This window comes from Rhinatrema bivittatum, chromosome 17, assembly GCF_901001135.1.
Source record: "Rhinatrema bivittatum chromosome 17, aRhiBiv1.1, whole genome shotgun sequence".
Classification (NCBI taxonomy): domain Eukaryota; kingdom Metazoa; phylum Chordata; class Amphibia; order Gymnophiona; family Rhinatrematidae; genus Rhinatrema; species Rhinatrema bivittatum.
The window spans coordinates 29,480,162-29,496,572 of NC_042631.1; the positions used below are offsets into that span (position 1 = coordinate 29,480,162).

Consider the following 16,411-nt stretch of genomic DNA (forward strand, 5'->3'; position numbering starts at 1 on the left):
ATCAGACCCACATACCTTCCCACCCTAAGCTTTGTTAAGGACTAGGGAATTTTGTGGGACAACAGCTGCACGGAAGCAGTCATGCAGAGTGCTAGATTGTGTCTGCGCCATCAATTGACATCACCCTCAGTGTGTTCAATTTATCCTGCTTTCTGCACAGACCCCATTACAGGTAAACAACTTGCTAATCAGGCTAAGTTGTGAAATGTTGATGCTTGATCTGAGTTAACAAGGAGATCTCTAATTGCCCTGCTTAAAGGGTACTGTTTTCTGTTACTACCTAAGCAATAATCACACATGGATGGGGAATTTCCTAGTAATTAGAGCAGGTCTCTGAAGATAAACAGCACATTGTAAAAATGAGGCTGGTCTAAAACGTAAATGTCCTGTCAAGTCAGTTCCCTATTAAATCACTTCATGCATGTTCATTTATTGTAGATTCAAAATGCATATGGTGAGCACTTACTCTCTCTGAAGCTGTTCTCTTTAGATAGCATTGTAATCATGTTAGATGAGACCAGATTCTGAATTGCTGGAGAAACTTGCTTCTCTCATTGGTTTGGGTGTAAGGCAGGGGTCTCAAAACAACTCATTTGGCCCAGGTCCTATTTCCAGTGAGGCAATGGGTATGTAGAAGAACAAGATAACCTGTCTTTGTGTGTATTTATACAGAATAGTTTTATCTATGAATTGAACTTGGTACAAAATATGCAAATCATAGGAGAAACTGTGTCTGAATGAAAGATGAACCAGCAGGGGGAGAGCGGAGAAGGATGCATGTGGATGTGAAATAGTCCAGTGATGGTTCCTGATGGATGATTTGAGAGAGAAAACTCTTAAGTCTTAAATAGGAAAGGCTGTAAATCATCTGAGCATCCGCTTCTGTTCTCATGGTCTGACTTGCATGATGGCCTTTGATATAATGAGCTTTTCCTTTTTTACTCCCAGAGCACCTTTTAGCATACATGTACATCCAAATGGTGTCTTTTTGAAGTTTCAGGGTATTTTAACACAGGGGTGGGCAAATTATGGCCCGCGGGCCAAGTCCAGCCTATCGTCTGCTTTTTTCCTGCCTGCCTATCTATTTAAAATTTACATTATATATGGCCCTCATGACATTGGGCCCTGAATGGCATGCTAGCAGGATTCCCACCCCTGCCAGCAGGAAGAGGATTCTGTTGCCTTACAGCACATGAAATTATGCACTGGTAGGGTTCTCACCCCCACCAGCAGGAAGAAGACCAGCATCACAGCATGGTTCCCACCCCTCGCCAGCAAAACAACAGGCCTGCAGCACCATAGCATGACGTGCTAGCGAGATTCCCATTCCCCGCCAACAAGAAGAGGCCCTGCAGTGTGGTAGGCCTGAAGTTGACCTGCTGGCGAATTTCCAGTACCCATCCAGCAGGAAGAAGACAGATCTCTGGCAGGAAGGATGAGTCACATGGTGGGTTGGGAAGGAAAGGGGGTGAGGGTGTGAAATGCCTGACAGTGGAGAGAAGGGAAGGAATTAGGGGAGGGAGAGGATGTGTGATTGAAAAGGAAGTGAATGAGTGAGCCTGAATTGAGTGTGGGAAGGAGGGAAAATGAATGGGAAGAGAGTGAGTGGGAAGGAAGGAACATGACTGAATGGGAAGGGAGTGAGAGGTGAAAGATGCAAGAGAAGAGGGTGAGTAGAAGTGAGATTGAGTGAGAGGGTGAGTGACTGACGGGGAGGGAAGGGGGTGAATGACTGAGGGAGGAAGTGGAAGAGGGGAATGAAGAGAAGAAAGTAGAAGGATTTGTGAGTGTGGGTATGAGTGAATGTATATGTACATAAGAGAGAGGAGAAAGTGTGTTCCCCCCACCTCCCCTCCACTGATCCAATCTCAGGGCAACTGGAAATTGAAAGTTGTAGGTATGAAGAAAGGAAAATGTTTATCCTTATTAGTTTTAATTATTAGGTGTTGATATGACTGCTGTTTTGAAATTTGTTCATGTTTTTTATCCTTATTCTTCTTAATTATATGTTCTCTTCTTCATCTGTTTTGAAATGTTCTTTTTGTTAGTATGGTTTGCTCATTGTTATGTCTGATCTATAATTCTAGATTTTGTTTTGTGAGGAATTGATATTTCTGTTTTTGCATTATTGCACTGCATATGAGTCTGGCTTTTAGTGGTTTCTAGTCTAGTTTTTTTATCTGCACCTTTCTATTTAGATTTTCGAGTTACAATGATCCATAGTTAAAACATTTTAAAATTGACACCCACTTTTCTATTTTACTACATTTCTGCTGCAAGCATCTCCCAACATGCTAGCATGCTAATAACCATGAGGCTTGGTGAGGTGATATTAACAAGAAGAGTGGAAACGTTATGAACAATATGTAGTTATCAATAATAAATTCAGTTCATCAAAGGGTTATATTGACATGATGGAAAACTAAACTGTGAAGTTTTATTTATGTCAAACTATGATTATGTCTTAAATCTTTAAAGTATGTGTCTAAATATAATTTTAGAAATCCATTCATTGCCACTAGATGCTATTACAAAAAAATAAAATTAATTCTTTTCTGTTGTACTGCATTTCTGTTTTTTTCCCCCCCTTAATCTGCCCTTGAATAAAATGGTTTGAGTGCTATGTTAGTCCATGCAAATATATTTACATTTGCTCAAATTTGATTTCCTGCCTTTCACTAGGGACAGCAAAGCAGGCTACAAGTTAAATAAAATTTTCACACATAAGGAGACAGATGTAAATACAACCATACAATATTGCAATAAAATAGTCTAATGTTAAACCCATTATTTAAATAGAAATATGCTGTTTATACCATACAAATACAAAATTTATTTGGTGTACACCTTTTTCAAGGTCCAGGGTGAGAACGTTCAAATCATAGCACAGAAATAAAGAATGATTACAACCATATATAATATACAAAATACAAAACAAAATTATTAGCAAAGAACAAAAAAATACAATTAAAAATTAAAACTGAAAAATCTGAATTTTTGGTCACATAATACCTAAGTGAAAGCTTTTTGTTAGGCTAGCTTAATACATTTAGCACTAATTTCTCTAAATCGCATTTGGGTTGTTTTTTTTTCAAAGTGTTTGATCTTCTAATATTGTGGATCCTTATTTACTTGAATAGTCATGTTGAACCTCATTTGCCAAGAGATTGCACCGATAATTGTAGGAGCAAAAGATATTGATTGATTAATTGTATCAATAAGTAGCTTGTTTATTAATCTTGTCAGACACTGAAAAATCTAGCATACTTGTTGCCTGAAATGACACACCATTGCACATGTCTGTACTACTGCTGTTAAAATGCACTTAGAATTATTTTCTTTTGCATTAAGTGTTAATATGAGGAATATGTGTTCACTTATTTGAGCATTCGCTGTTAGTCACTACATCACTGGTGGAAAAAATGGATCAGGAAATGAATCATAACTTAATTTCATATTATAGCTGTGTGTATCTTCTCGTCCAAAAAACACTTGTTTAGTTTGTTTAAATCTGTACAATCAGTTGATATCTTCTGTTGGATATTGCTTGATCGCTGTCTTGCTGTTTTTTGTTTGTAACATCCAGTTGAGAACTTACCATGATGCCAAAATCTTTTGTGTTTTTTTTTCAGTCATTCATGTTAGAATTCTTCTTTGAACCTAATGACTTCTTCACTAACTCTGTCCTGACAAAAACCTACAAAATGAAGTCAGAACCAGACCCGACGGATCCCTTTTCTTTTGAAGGCCCCGAAATAGTTGATTGTGACGGGTAAGAAAAATTTTTAAATTTTTATTAAAAAGAAAAAAACAAAAGTTAGCAGGATTTCTGACTCTGAAATGTTTTCACTAGTTTTTATGGTAAACTTATTTATTAAGAAATGGAACAGTTGACAACATAAAATATTCGGTAACTTGAAACATCAAATATTTATCACTTCCACATCAAAACAAAAATACACATTTTTATTCCCCCTCCCATTTCCTTCCTGCTTCTACTTTCACCCGACCCTCATTACCAGTACAAAAACAAACTGTAATTAATAAATATGGAAACAAGGCCAAGGCGCATGTGGTTCTTATGTGCCCAGGCCATGCACAGAAACTATAACATGGGAGACACTATGAATACTCGGGCCCCATTCAATCCCCGGATCCCACCACCAATAATACAAATGGACTCATTAAATGGATGAATAAAGATACAGCTTTATTGTAAACAATAACAGCAATTTCCTGGTCCGCAAGCCAGGTGGTTACCCATGACATCAGTTGCGCGAAACACCACCCACCATCCTCCTTAACCAATCAGGACAGTCTTCATGTCTGATCCCCTGCTATGCCTCCGAGCAAGAGGGCCACCTAGACCGCCCTACAGATGGCCCACCAGCTCGAGAAATCACCTGCAACTAAAACTGTGATATGCTTTAACAGGCCCTAACAGTAATGGGCATAGATGACAGCAGCAAAATTGAAAGAACTTCTGCCTAAAGAATCCTCCCCTCCCCCCCCCCTTTCTCTTTCTTTTTTTTTTTCAATTGCACAGTGGGAAGGTAGGTGGGAATGCCCGCGAACAAAGAGGTCATAGGCTTCTGGAGAGCGGATTTAAAAGGTCCTGATGACCCGGACCTCTGCACTAACGGTTGCCCATCTGCTGATGTCACTCACTCGACAGGCAACCCAGATGAGTCACTCGGGGGAGGGGGGCAGCCCAAGGCCATGTCCCAGTGTTAAATGAGGGGCGTGTACCCTCATCATAACACTGGGAGATGCTATGAATACTCAGGGCCCCGTTTCCTCCCCGGATCCCACCACCAATAACACAAATGGAATCATTAAATGGATGAATAAGGCCTCAGCTTTATTGTAAACAATAAAATAACAGTAATTTCCTGGTCCTTGATTCACATGGTTACCCATGACACCAGCCTTGCCAAGTGCCACCTGCCATCCGCCTTAACCAAGCAGGGCGACCTTTGTGCCTGGCCCCTGGCCATGCCTCCAAACAATGGGCCCACCTAGGCTGTCCTACAAATGGCCCACCGGCTCAAGAACCCACCACTAGCATGAGATAATACCCCACTTGTCTCATGCCCCCATACTTCGCAGCCTTGACAAGTTAACAAAACATTCCCTCTAACACAGTTTGCAATGCATCATTAAAAAGATCGTATCCGATGTCTTGACAGCTGTATTTTATCAGCTTGATACAGACCCTCACAAAAATATTCTGCCCATTTGTGCTTAATCTCTTGCCCTCCCAACTTTTGGACCCAAATGCCAGCTTGATCACTTTTTTCTGGCTGTGCCCCCATAATTTACTGTTGTGCCATTTATTACGGTGAATGACTGACCAGATCAAAACAATTTGCGGGAACAAGGCAGTCAACTCAACCGTGTTAGATCTTATGCATTGGATCAGTTAAATCAGGATAAAGACCCAAGGTCGTTACCACTGAGATGTATTATGGCATCCGGCCTTGCGGTGCTGTCCTTTCTGCGCCTCAGTGTCGATACAAGTTGCTCCCATCGCATTCTCCATTTGCCAGTCCATGTAATGCAGACACCCAAATCCAAATCCAACCTGTAAATCCAGTCACGGGCCCTTATCGCTGCCCAATGGACGAAGGAGTGTTCCACAATCCAGACTATCTTGGCCATTGGGGCAAATCTGAAACAAAAACTAGTTAGTGAGATTAAACACGATCTTATCTAATTGTTAACTACGGATGACTTCCAGTGTCTGGTTCTCTGAATAGTATCTGTAAGCAAGCTGCTTGAGTCGTGCTGGTGGCCGCCCCAATTCTAAATGAATCGACTCGACCTGCTGGCTGCAAGGCCATGTAATTTTGTAAGTTTCTCAAGGGACAAGTAACCCGAGAGGCCATCTGCTTTAGACAAAGTTTGGCTCCCTGTCCATACTGGTCCGTTTTCAACTTATGAATTAGAATGTGAACTGATTGCTCAGAAATCACGACATACTTTAGGAGGATGCCATTATAACCCATAGCCCTCTTGGATGCGGCCACAGCTTGCTCACTTTCACGGCCCCAAAAAATGCTATATGAAACAGATTGATTTCAAATTCAGATTCACAAATTGATGCCACAATTGCACTAACAATTCGTGTGTTATGGGATGCCTTGAATCTCTGAGATGCGTTTTTCTTTGCCCAACCTTTTAACCTCTTTTTCACCATAAAACTCTTTCTGATATCGCCGCAACCCTGCACCTTTGTTGCAGAAAGCCAACCCCGCCAGCTGATTGATAGCAGTTCCCTGTGACAGACCATTGTTACTTGGAATAATGTCTTATACGCTCTGCTGTATGCCAGCCATGTTGCTGGGGCTACAGAGCCTTGTAGCAGGCCTCGTCTGCTTCGTGAATCTGTTACCGAAACAAATCCCATTTAGCTTGTGACAGTGAATCAGCAACACCATTGTTTATTCAGGTATGTGACTAGCATGTATGGTTATATTCAGATGTAAACAAGCTAGTACTACTTCACACACTAATTCAGCCACCCTGGGACAATGGGCCGAGTGTCTGATGATGACTTGCACTACTGCTTGATTATCACACCAAAATATGACCTGCTTGTTTTGAAACTTGTCCTTCCAAATCACTAACGCCACTAAAATGGGAAGTAACTCAAGGAAGGTGATGCACCATACTATGGGCCATGGCGCAGCACAATATGAGCCCTGGCAGTATACTCCAAGCCCCCATCTGCCCGATGCGTCTGAATATATGTCCAAATCCTGGCTGGAGAGCGGCAATTCCCGCCTAATGGAGACTCCATTAAATTGATCCAGGAAAGAGACCCATGATGTCAGGTCATCCTTGACCAATTTCATCATGCTGATGTAGTGATGGGATTTCATGATACCTGTGGTTGCTGCCACTAATCTCCTCAAAAACACCCTCCCCATAGAAATAACCCTACAGGCGAAATTGAGATGCCAATGAGGGACCTCATGGAGGTCAAAGTTAACTTCTTAGCTAATAACACAAGATACAAGAGCGCACATAGCTTCTGTAACTTGTCCGCTGGTAGCCTTGATACCATGTTGACTGAATCGAGCTCAATTCCCAAGAACTTGATTGTAGATGGGCCTTCGGTTTTATCTTGAGCTAGAGGCATGCCAAACTCCTTGGCAATGTTCAGGAATGTCTGAAGTAAATGAATGCATCCCTCTGATTTACTTAGGCCACAAATAAGAAATCGTCCAGATAATGGATGACGACATTCAAGTCCAATCGCTGGACTGTAACCCAATGAAGAAAGGAATTAAAGAGCTTGAAGGACACACATGATTCGGCAGACCCCATGGGCATGCCCTTGTCAAAATAATATGCACCGTGGCACATAAAACCCAGCAATGGAAAACTGGAAGGAGCCTGAAAGCTTTTGGACATCTGATCACTTTGCCCACGCTCCTGCAATAAAGTTATTGTGGTGCCGAAAAAAGCATATTGCACCCTGTGTTCCTTTGTAGGCAAGCAGTCGTTAATGGATGCTCCTTGCAGGTGCGATAAGTTCTGTATCAGCTAAAATTTGCCAGGCTCATTCTTAGATACCACCACTAGTGATGACAGCATCATTTCCATAAAAGGTGGGCCACTAAATGGACCCGCCATCCTGTCCATGTCCAACTTTGAGTCCAGATTCTGATGCATGATATCTGCCTGTCGTAAGACTACCAGGGCATTGTTAGCATCAGTGGGATTAATTGAGCCCTGGAAGGGTTCTTCAGGCACCTACTCGCAGGGTGTGAGGCTGCACAGGTAGAGCAGTGCTTAAACCTGGAGTCTTGGAAAATGCATGGTGATTTATTAAACCTCCAATAGGTGTTACTGTTGTGTACCCCTGAGACTTGTGCTGCCACCTGCGCCATCTGCTGACTACTTTTGGAGAAGACCATACGTGCATCACTGCATCCGAAACTGGCTTATAGCCCATCTGTTTGAGCTATAAGCCGATATCTTGGGTTCCCGAGGATATGAACCAATTCTCCTCTGTTTTGTCACTGAAGCGTTCATCATAATTGAGCCATGCCCAAACGTCATTTATTTATTTATTTATTTATGTAATGGCTTTTATATACCGACGAACGTTGGGAACATCTCATCGGTCATACTCTTTGGTTGCCTCGAGAATGGAATTGGCATAGCTCAACATGGGACCATACTGAGAAGGATCTTCCTGGCCATTAACAATCATCATTCTTAAGAATGCCTTTGTCCAAATAATGTTCCTAGGGACCTTCCTATCTGGGCCAGTAAAATCACTCCCCTCTTTTGTTCCTCTCATTTTCGCTTCTCCTACTCCCCTCCATGATTTTGAAAATATCAATATAGGTGCGCTTCCTTATCTTTTTAGGAAGTTCCCTAGGTATGCTCTCCCACAACTGAGATAGGGTGGTTAAAGCTAGAGGACTCCTGACTCTGCCTTCTCCTCGCCTGGCTTGCTTGGCTGGCTTCGGGCGAGGTCTCTGAATCCAACAACTTGGAAGAGCTGTCTGAACTAGAAGCAGATCTGTTCCTGCGCTTCCTCTTTCCTTTTTCTGTACTTGACTTCACCGGTACTGCATCTGTACCAGAACTTGCACAATTGCCCACTACTTTAGAAGGCTCACTTATTGTGGACTCTGCACCTGGATCATCTTGAGAGTCTCGCAAAGTGGTGCCTTGTGATGTGCTCTGTGACACCGTCCTTCCCACATCCTCCAGCTGTGGCATTTCACCACTGTCGGACAATTGTCACTAGCTGAGACAAGTCTTGAGCCGCTGTGTCTGCTGATTGATCCGCCAGCTGAAAGTGGCACTCAGGAAGCAATGCAGCTGATGGACCAGCTCCCTGACTTGTGCTCTGCGAGTTACTGCTGTAAGCCCTGGGAGCGGGAGGGGGGCCGGTACTCCCACGTGTGTGAGGGGACATGATATGGGCCGTTTCCTGTTGGAGCCCATTGAGGAATGGCTGTGGCTTGTGATGTTTCAGCAGAAGAAACATCTGAACTGTATCTCCATGACCAAGCTGCTTGTGGCACTTGCTGTATATATGGTGGATAAGGCCAACCTGGACCAGGTGCCCTTTGGAATAAGGTATTCATAGATGTCCCAGCCCATGCCTCCGAACCCGGCACTGCATTGACCGGACAATGGGGGGGCCCCACATGTATCAAACTGCCTGGCTGATAATTGTGCACCATGTTGACATGGGATGATGTAGTCTGTGCCTGCTGTGCCTCCTTGCCATGCAGCATTGTCCACATGTGCTGGGGAACACGTGGAAGTGTAGCTGTTTCGAATCTCTGGGTAGCCTGTACCTCCCTTCCACGCTTCCTTTTGAGCTGCTCCTGCTGCCGGCACTCCTTTTCTAGCTGCGGGGGAGCCTTGTAAGTACCGCCGGAACGTAAACTGTTCTAGTGCCACGTCGGCCATCTTGGAGTCTTCCAACTGCCATGGAGCTATTACTGGTTGTTTTCTTCTTATCCCAGGTCCCCTTTTTGGTGCGGCCTGTCCTGCCCTCATGTATTCTGCTGCATTTCTACTTACAGCTCAGAGGGCTCTAATAGCGCACCATGAAGTAACAGCCCCACTCACTTTTCCTCTCCGACAGCCTGGTTGCACACACAATCTAACACTCGGATCGCCTTCGCAATTGAACCCACAAATTTTGTGCTCACCTCCCCAATCGCGACACTCAAAAACAGGCCACCGTCAATTGAAACGTTTGTTCCAGACCATTTCGCTGCCACGCAGCCTTGCGCTGCCGTGGTAGGGAGCCCACGATAATGTCACTGGAGTCTCACGGATAAAGCTGTCATATGGGCGTGTTGGTGACCACGATTGGAGCTCTGCGAAAATGCCTGTGAACAAAGAGGCCATGGGCTTTTGGGAGCAGGTTTAAAAGGTCCCGATGACGTGGGCTTTCTGCGCTGATAGTCTCCCACCTGTTGACACCACTCACTCAACAGGCAACCCAGGTGAGTCACTTGGAGAGAGGGGGACAGCCCAAGCCTACATCCCCCATGTTGAGTGAGGAGTACCAGGCATGTTCCAATTTAAATATTATATGGTTTGAATTCAGTTTCCTGTAAAGCCTTTTACGCTGCTTTCATGTTCTGTGTAAGCCGATGTGATGTTCCTAACTAATGTCCGTCTATAAAAAACGTTAAATAATAATAATGTTGGTGCATACCCTCATCAATAAGACAATTAGTTTAAAAAAACAAAACAAACCTTTAATTCTAAAGCACTATACTAACCTCTCTCACCCATCCCACCCCCCTATCATATTTCAACCTCCTTAAGCTATTAGGTTATCTCAGGTCCACACAATCACAGATGCTAAATATGTATAGAAAATATTGAAGAAAGACTTGGTATTTGCATGTAGTTGAGAACTTCACTACCTGTCCTGGGGGAAATCTAGACTCCAGTGGAATAATGTTCCACAAGACAGATTTTCCATCAACATCATATCATTACTTTTTATTATCCATTTATTATGCTTACAAGGGATGTGCAGGAGGAGAAAATGTTTCATTTCAAATTTCGTTTCATGGGGACCCCAATTCATTTTTTTTTAATTTTTTTAGTTTCAAAACAAAATAAAACATTTTTAGTTTGATTTGTTTTTGTTAGCCAATAAAGTCAATGGGGAAAGCATTACATCCTATATTGGGGTTTTTTAATCAATTGTCTTAAAACTTGTGGGAATAACTCAACAGAAGGTGGAAAGAACTCCAAGGTACCTAGGAATACTGTGGAAACTGAATATTAGCACCAAAAATGGCATGAAAAAGGGCGAAAAGGGTAACAATATTGGCAGGAGTAGTCCATATCATTGTGAGAGAAGCCAGAAAATAGCAAAAGTGGGAAGAACATCCCAAGGCTTCAAATGAGGGCAGCAGTAGCAGTGATATTGCAGTCTGGCACCAAGTGGCATCAGCTTCTTAAGGTAGCATGAAGGGGCAACAAAGCAGAAAAAATGGCAAAAAAAAAACCAACCCCCAAGCAGGCATTGATAAAAGGGCAAGGAGTGCAAAAGGTGGCTGTAAGACTTTCAAAGCCCCCCAGTCTGGCAAGGACAACTCCAGGTATAAGGACTGGGCATGGAAACAAGGTTGAGTGGCGCACAGAACCCCAAGGTGAAAGGTCTGTTGATTATTGCAATTCCTTGCTTGTTGGATTGCCTGCTGCATCTTTAAAAGCAGTTTAGCCACTACAGAACTCTGCAGCCCGCCTGGTATTGGGTTACAGGAGTTTCATTGGCTCCCTGTAAAATACCGGATCAAATTTAAAATTTTAGTTCCGGTGTACAAGGCTCTGAAGCTAGATGGTCTTTCTTATCTAGCAAATTCGTTAAAGCAATATGTTCTTAATTGTACACTGCGATCAGGAGATAAGAATTTATTATAGAGTCCCTACAGTTAAGACAACACGATTGCAGGAGACATGTGAAAGATCTTTTTTAGTGGCAGGGCCTAAGCTATATGGAACTCCTTGCCTGTAGCTCTGCGTGCCAGTGATAATGACATGTTTAGAAAGCAGTTAGAAGCATATTTGTTTATGCAAGCTTTTGACCTATAAATGAAAACTTTGCTCGTTGGTGTTTTAAGCAGAAATTGACATTTTAATATATTTGATATTTTTTGTGATTGTTATGGTTTTTGTTATGACTTGTGATCCACCTAGCACGATTCATCGCTATAGGCGAAATATAAAAAATTTTAAGTAAATGAATGATAACGGTGGAATTTGGATTTTCCTGTGAAATGGGCTTTCCAATTGAAACTGATATCACATTTAGTGTATGGAAATGGTTTCACAGTGATAGGGACCGGGGTTTTGAAGGGTTTTTTTTTTTGTTTTTTTATATATGTAGAAAAGATTTCCCATATCTTGTACTTGAACTCTTTTTTGCATTTCCTGATTTTGTTGTTTTGCATGAGTTCCCCCTTACAATTTTAACCTCCTGGACATTCAGTACAGGAAATGGTTTCTTTAGCATCTTTTGTCTTGTGCAGTATTTCTTCCTGTGGACTGAGGGCTTTTTTGGACAAACCACCCCAGTGTAATCGACCATCAAACATAGTGGAAGAGCCAAGCTGAGATTGTGGAGGGGTCTGTATGCCCACTGCCTGTGCCAAACGAATGTGTGTGTACAGGGAACTCGAGACAATGATGTCCTGAGTGTCTCATTGTGTGCACTAGTTCTGACATTGCTGAACTTAGTGATAGGCTCCACAATACAGCCTGGTATGCTTCAGTCTCTGCCTTGCCCTCACTGTTCACTTTGTTTCCCATGCTCACTGCTAAGGCAGAGACAAAATAAGTAGCATCTCTGCAAGCAACTCTCCAGTCTCCACAAAGGAAAAAAAAAAGAACATCTAGCAACATAAGTCTGCTCTAACACAAAGCATCTCTGACAACAGTGCTGCCTGGCTGCTTTCTTCTGTGAAAATGGAATGAATATAATTTATTTAATTTGGGGGTCCCTCTCAATTCATTTCAGGGCCCCAGAAAAAACTAATTGGACCCCGTTTGTTTCTTTTCCCTGATTTGTTTGAAACAAATGTACATTTCTAATGCTAACAATACTGCGGTTGAATGAGACTTATTTCTCTGTTTTAATATAAAACTGGAGTATCCTGGAGAAAGTTACCAGGGGGCTTAAACTACATCTTTTTGAAAGCTATGGTTGTGCACCAATACAGTTTATAGATTGTATATAATTTTTTTAATTTAGACAAAAGTGCTAAAAGTGAACCTTCTTTATAAACTCCTATTGATAGGTTGGTGGTATTGTCCTCAAGCTGCACATCTCCATTTAACACCTTTTTCCTCATTTTATATACTGTACTCAAGTGTTCCTTAAGTATGTAGTGACCTATTTAGTTTTTCAACATTTATCAAAGTTAGGAGACATTTTGAGAAATGTACAGTATAATATAGTATAAGAATACTCTGTACTGCAGCATAAAAATGAGATTTGGCACATGGGTAGCAAGATGAAGCTGTTATGAAAAACAAGATAACCAGACTAGAGATTTTTGAGTTTTGAAACTTTTGAAGTACATTGTGGTGACATCTAGGTTTTGTTTTTTGTATAGTCAAAATAATAAAACAGTGACTTGATATGTGTTGGGCTTCAGGATTTCCAAAGATGCTCAGTGTGTCTTGGGTAGAAAATACTTGAGTACAACTGCACTAAAGCAAACAAACTGAAGGATTATATACTACAGCAATAGTGCCAAGAGTGCACATATGCTAAATGTTCAGTCCCCTTGTGGTGCATTTACAGTATTGACTCTTATACTTTTTCCCTTCTTCCTTAAATGAGTTTCATGCAAAAATTGATTTTTATTTTTAATATTGATTTAAAATAGGTGTACTATTGAATGGAAGAAAGGCAAAAATGTTACAGTTAAAGTAATCAAAAAGAAACAGAAGCACAAGGGTCGTGGTACTGTTCGAACAATTACCAAACAAGTACCCAGTGATTCATTTTTTAATTTCTTCAATCCAATCAAAGGTAAGAATTTTATAACCTACAAACTTAACTATTTATTTTATGCCTGAAAAATAGAGGCTTGCAAAAGTATTCGACCACCTAAAAAGTCAGCAGGTTTGTATGGATTACAAATGATACACAGATTGTTCCAGACAGTATGTTTATTGCAAACCAGTATGCTTTTAAAGTAAAATGGCGCTTTACCACCTCTCAGCTCCCCAATAGCCATCTGGATTAGTTCTGTTGGTGCCTTCGGTGCCCCCGACACCATTGGACCTGATGGCGCTTCTACAGCCTTGAGGCCTGCTGATGCCTCCAGTTCTTTCATTGTTGCTCTCGTGGCACAACAGTTTCTATGTTTGCTGGGCCACATGGCAGTGATGGTAAATGTCACCCCCCCCCCCTTTGCTCGACTACACATGCGCAGGGCGCAGTGAATGCTGCATTCTCAAGGGTGTTAGGGCTACTCAAGACCTGCATGTGCGTGGCCTAATCACTACACTGCTACGTCAGTCCCTCCAGTGGTGGGCAACTCCCTCAAATCTGGAAAGTGGAATCCCCCTTCTGGAGCCCACAACCCCAGGCTACCCTCACCAGACGCCTCGGATGGGGTGGAGAGCACATCTTGTGGGTCTACACACCCAGGGGCTCTGGTCTGCACAAGCATTGCAGACTCAAATCAACTTCCTAGAGCTGCGAGTGATTCGGTACGCCCTCCAGGCATTCCGAGAGCAGCTCCTGAACAAGGTGGTTCTTGTTCAGATCAACAATCAGATAGCTATGTGGTATCTGAATAAACAGGGGGGAATGGGGTCCTTCACTGTCTGTCGGGAGGCAGTCCACATTTGGTCGTGGGCCATTGACAGTGGCATCCTCTTCAGGGCAGTGTATCTCCCAGGAGTGGACAACACCCTTGCAGACTCCTTAATCCATGTTTTTCGACCTCACAAATAGTCCCTCAGTGGCGAATGGGATCTTTCGCTCATGGAGGACCCCGGACATAGGCCTCTTCGCCTCCTTGGAAAACAGGAAGGTGGACCGCTTCTGCTCCCTAGGCCGGAGGAGCAACAGATCGCTGGTGGATCCTTTCTCGATTTACTGGGGCACCGGGCTGCTGTACGCTTACCCTCCCCTTCCTCTCATCTCAAAAATACTCCAGAAGCTTCAGCAAGATCAGGGCTCCATGATCCTGATCACTCCTTTTTGGCCTTGTCAGGTCTGGTTTCTGACCCTATGGACCTGGCCTCTCACCCCCCCGATCCGGTTGGGGACAGCCCCAGACCTAATCACCCAGGACCAGGGCAGGCTCCGTAACCCCAACCTACAATCCCTGGCCTTCATGGCTTGGATGTTGACTGGGTGACTGTGCAGGCCTTTGGCCTTTCGGAAGGGGTATCGTGGGTTATTAAAGAGTCCAGAAACCCTTCCACCAGAAAATCTTACAATATGAAGTGGAAGAGGTTTTCAACTTGGTGTGAGGGATGCAGTCTGGATCCCTTTTCTTGCTCCCCTCCCACGCTCTTAGACAATCTGTTCCTCTCCGAATCTGGTTTGCAAACCAAATCGATGAGTGTTCATCTCAGCACTATAGAGGCTTACACCGGATTACGGATGGTACTGCGATCTCTTCTCATCCGCTTGGGGGGCAGTTTATGAGCCACCCACTTGCTCTCCAGCGGTTTCCTGGGATCTCAACGTCATCCAGTTTGAACCATTGCAATCTTGCAACCTGAAGTACCTGTCTTGGAAAGTCATCTTCTTGGTCACGGTTACATCAGTTCGCAGGGTCAGTGAACTGCAAGCTCTAGTGTCGAACCTACCTTATACAAAATTTTGTCAAGACAAGGTGGTCCTCCGGACACATCCAAAGTTCCTTCCCAATGTGGTTTCAGAGTTCCATCTCAACCAGTCCATTGTGTTGCCTTCCTTTTTCCCCAAGGCCTCACACTCACCAGGGTGAACGGGCTCTGCACAAACTAGATTGCAAGAGAGCGCTGGCCTTTTACTTGGAACGGATGGCGCCTCACCACCTCTCCACTCAACTCGTTGTCTCCTTCGACAGAAACAGGCTAGGGGTTGCTGTCTCCAAGCAGACTTTATCCCATTGGTTTGCTGACTGCATTGTCTTCTGCAACTCACAAGTGGGATTACAGCTTGACGGTCACGTCAAGGCTCACTCTGTACAAGCCATGTCAGTCTCGGTGGCTCATTTGCATGCAGTCCCAATTCACAAGATTTGCAGAGCGGCTACCTGGAGTTCCCTGCACACATTCGCCTCACATTATTGCCTGGGCAAGGATGGTCAGCAGGACAGTCGTTTCGGACAGTCTGTCCTCCGTAATCTCTTCCAGCCATGAAAACCCAACTCTCCCTCCGTGGGCTCTGTCCTTGGGTGCAGGCCTGCTCCTATGATTAGTGCTTAACAAAATCGTCACTTGGTTTTGATATTTTAGCAAAGATATTTACTGTAGCCTTACTCAAAATTTATTTGTGAAATCAAAAAAAATTTTTTTGGAAGGACGGGGATGGTTTCATGTAGTTAATGTCCGGCAATGTGTTGAAAGAACACATTGAACAGATAATAGAGAAAGCTCCATATTTAACAGCAAAAGAAAAAGCATTTCTGGTACAAACTGAGCCCAGGACACCGGTTATTTATGCGGTACCCAAGATTCACAAAGATTTGGAAAATCCCCCAATCAGACCCATTGTTTCACTCAATGGGTCTGTGTTGGAACCTCCGGCAATATTTGTTGATAAACATTTACAACAAATAGAACAGAGCAAACTATCTTACCTTAAGGATACTATACATTTTTTTAAATATATTAAAAGATGTAGAAGTCATACAGAATTCTACCTTGCTAGTGACAATGGACATCCAATCGC

General features: G+C 43.0%; 1 protein-coding gene across 3 annotated transcripts in view; it reads left to right on the top strand.

Annotated features, from left to right (window-relative positions):
* NAP1L4 (nucleosome assembly protein 1 like 4) overlaps nucleotides 1-16,411 on the top strand; it is a 110,973-nt gene that overhangs the window by 77,498 nt on the left and 17,064 nt on the right. For all 3 annotated transcript variants that reach the window (XR_003853257.1, XR_003853258.1, XM_029582762.1), the window contains exons 9-10: nucleotides 3,633-3,772; nucleotides 13,398-13,543. Coding sequence is in view for 1 of the 3 variants with exons in the window: in XM_029582762.1 (XP_029438622.1) it covers nucleotides 3,633-3,772; nucleotides 13,398-13,543 (286 nt within the window). In the remaining 2 variants the exon portion in view is untranslated. The remainder of the gene's footprint in view (nucleotides 1-3,632; nucleotides 3,773-13,397; nucleotides 13,544-16,411) is intronic.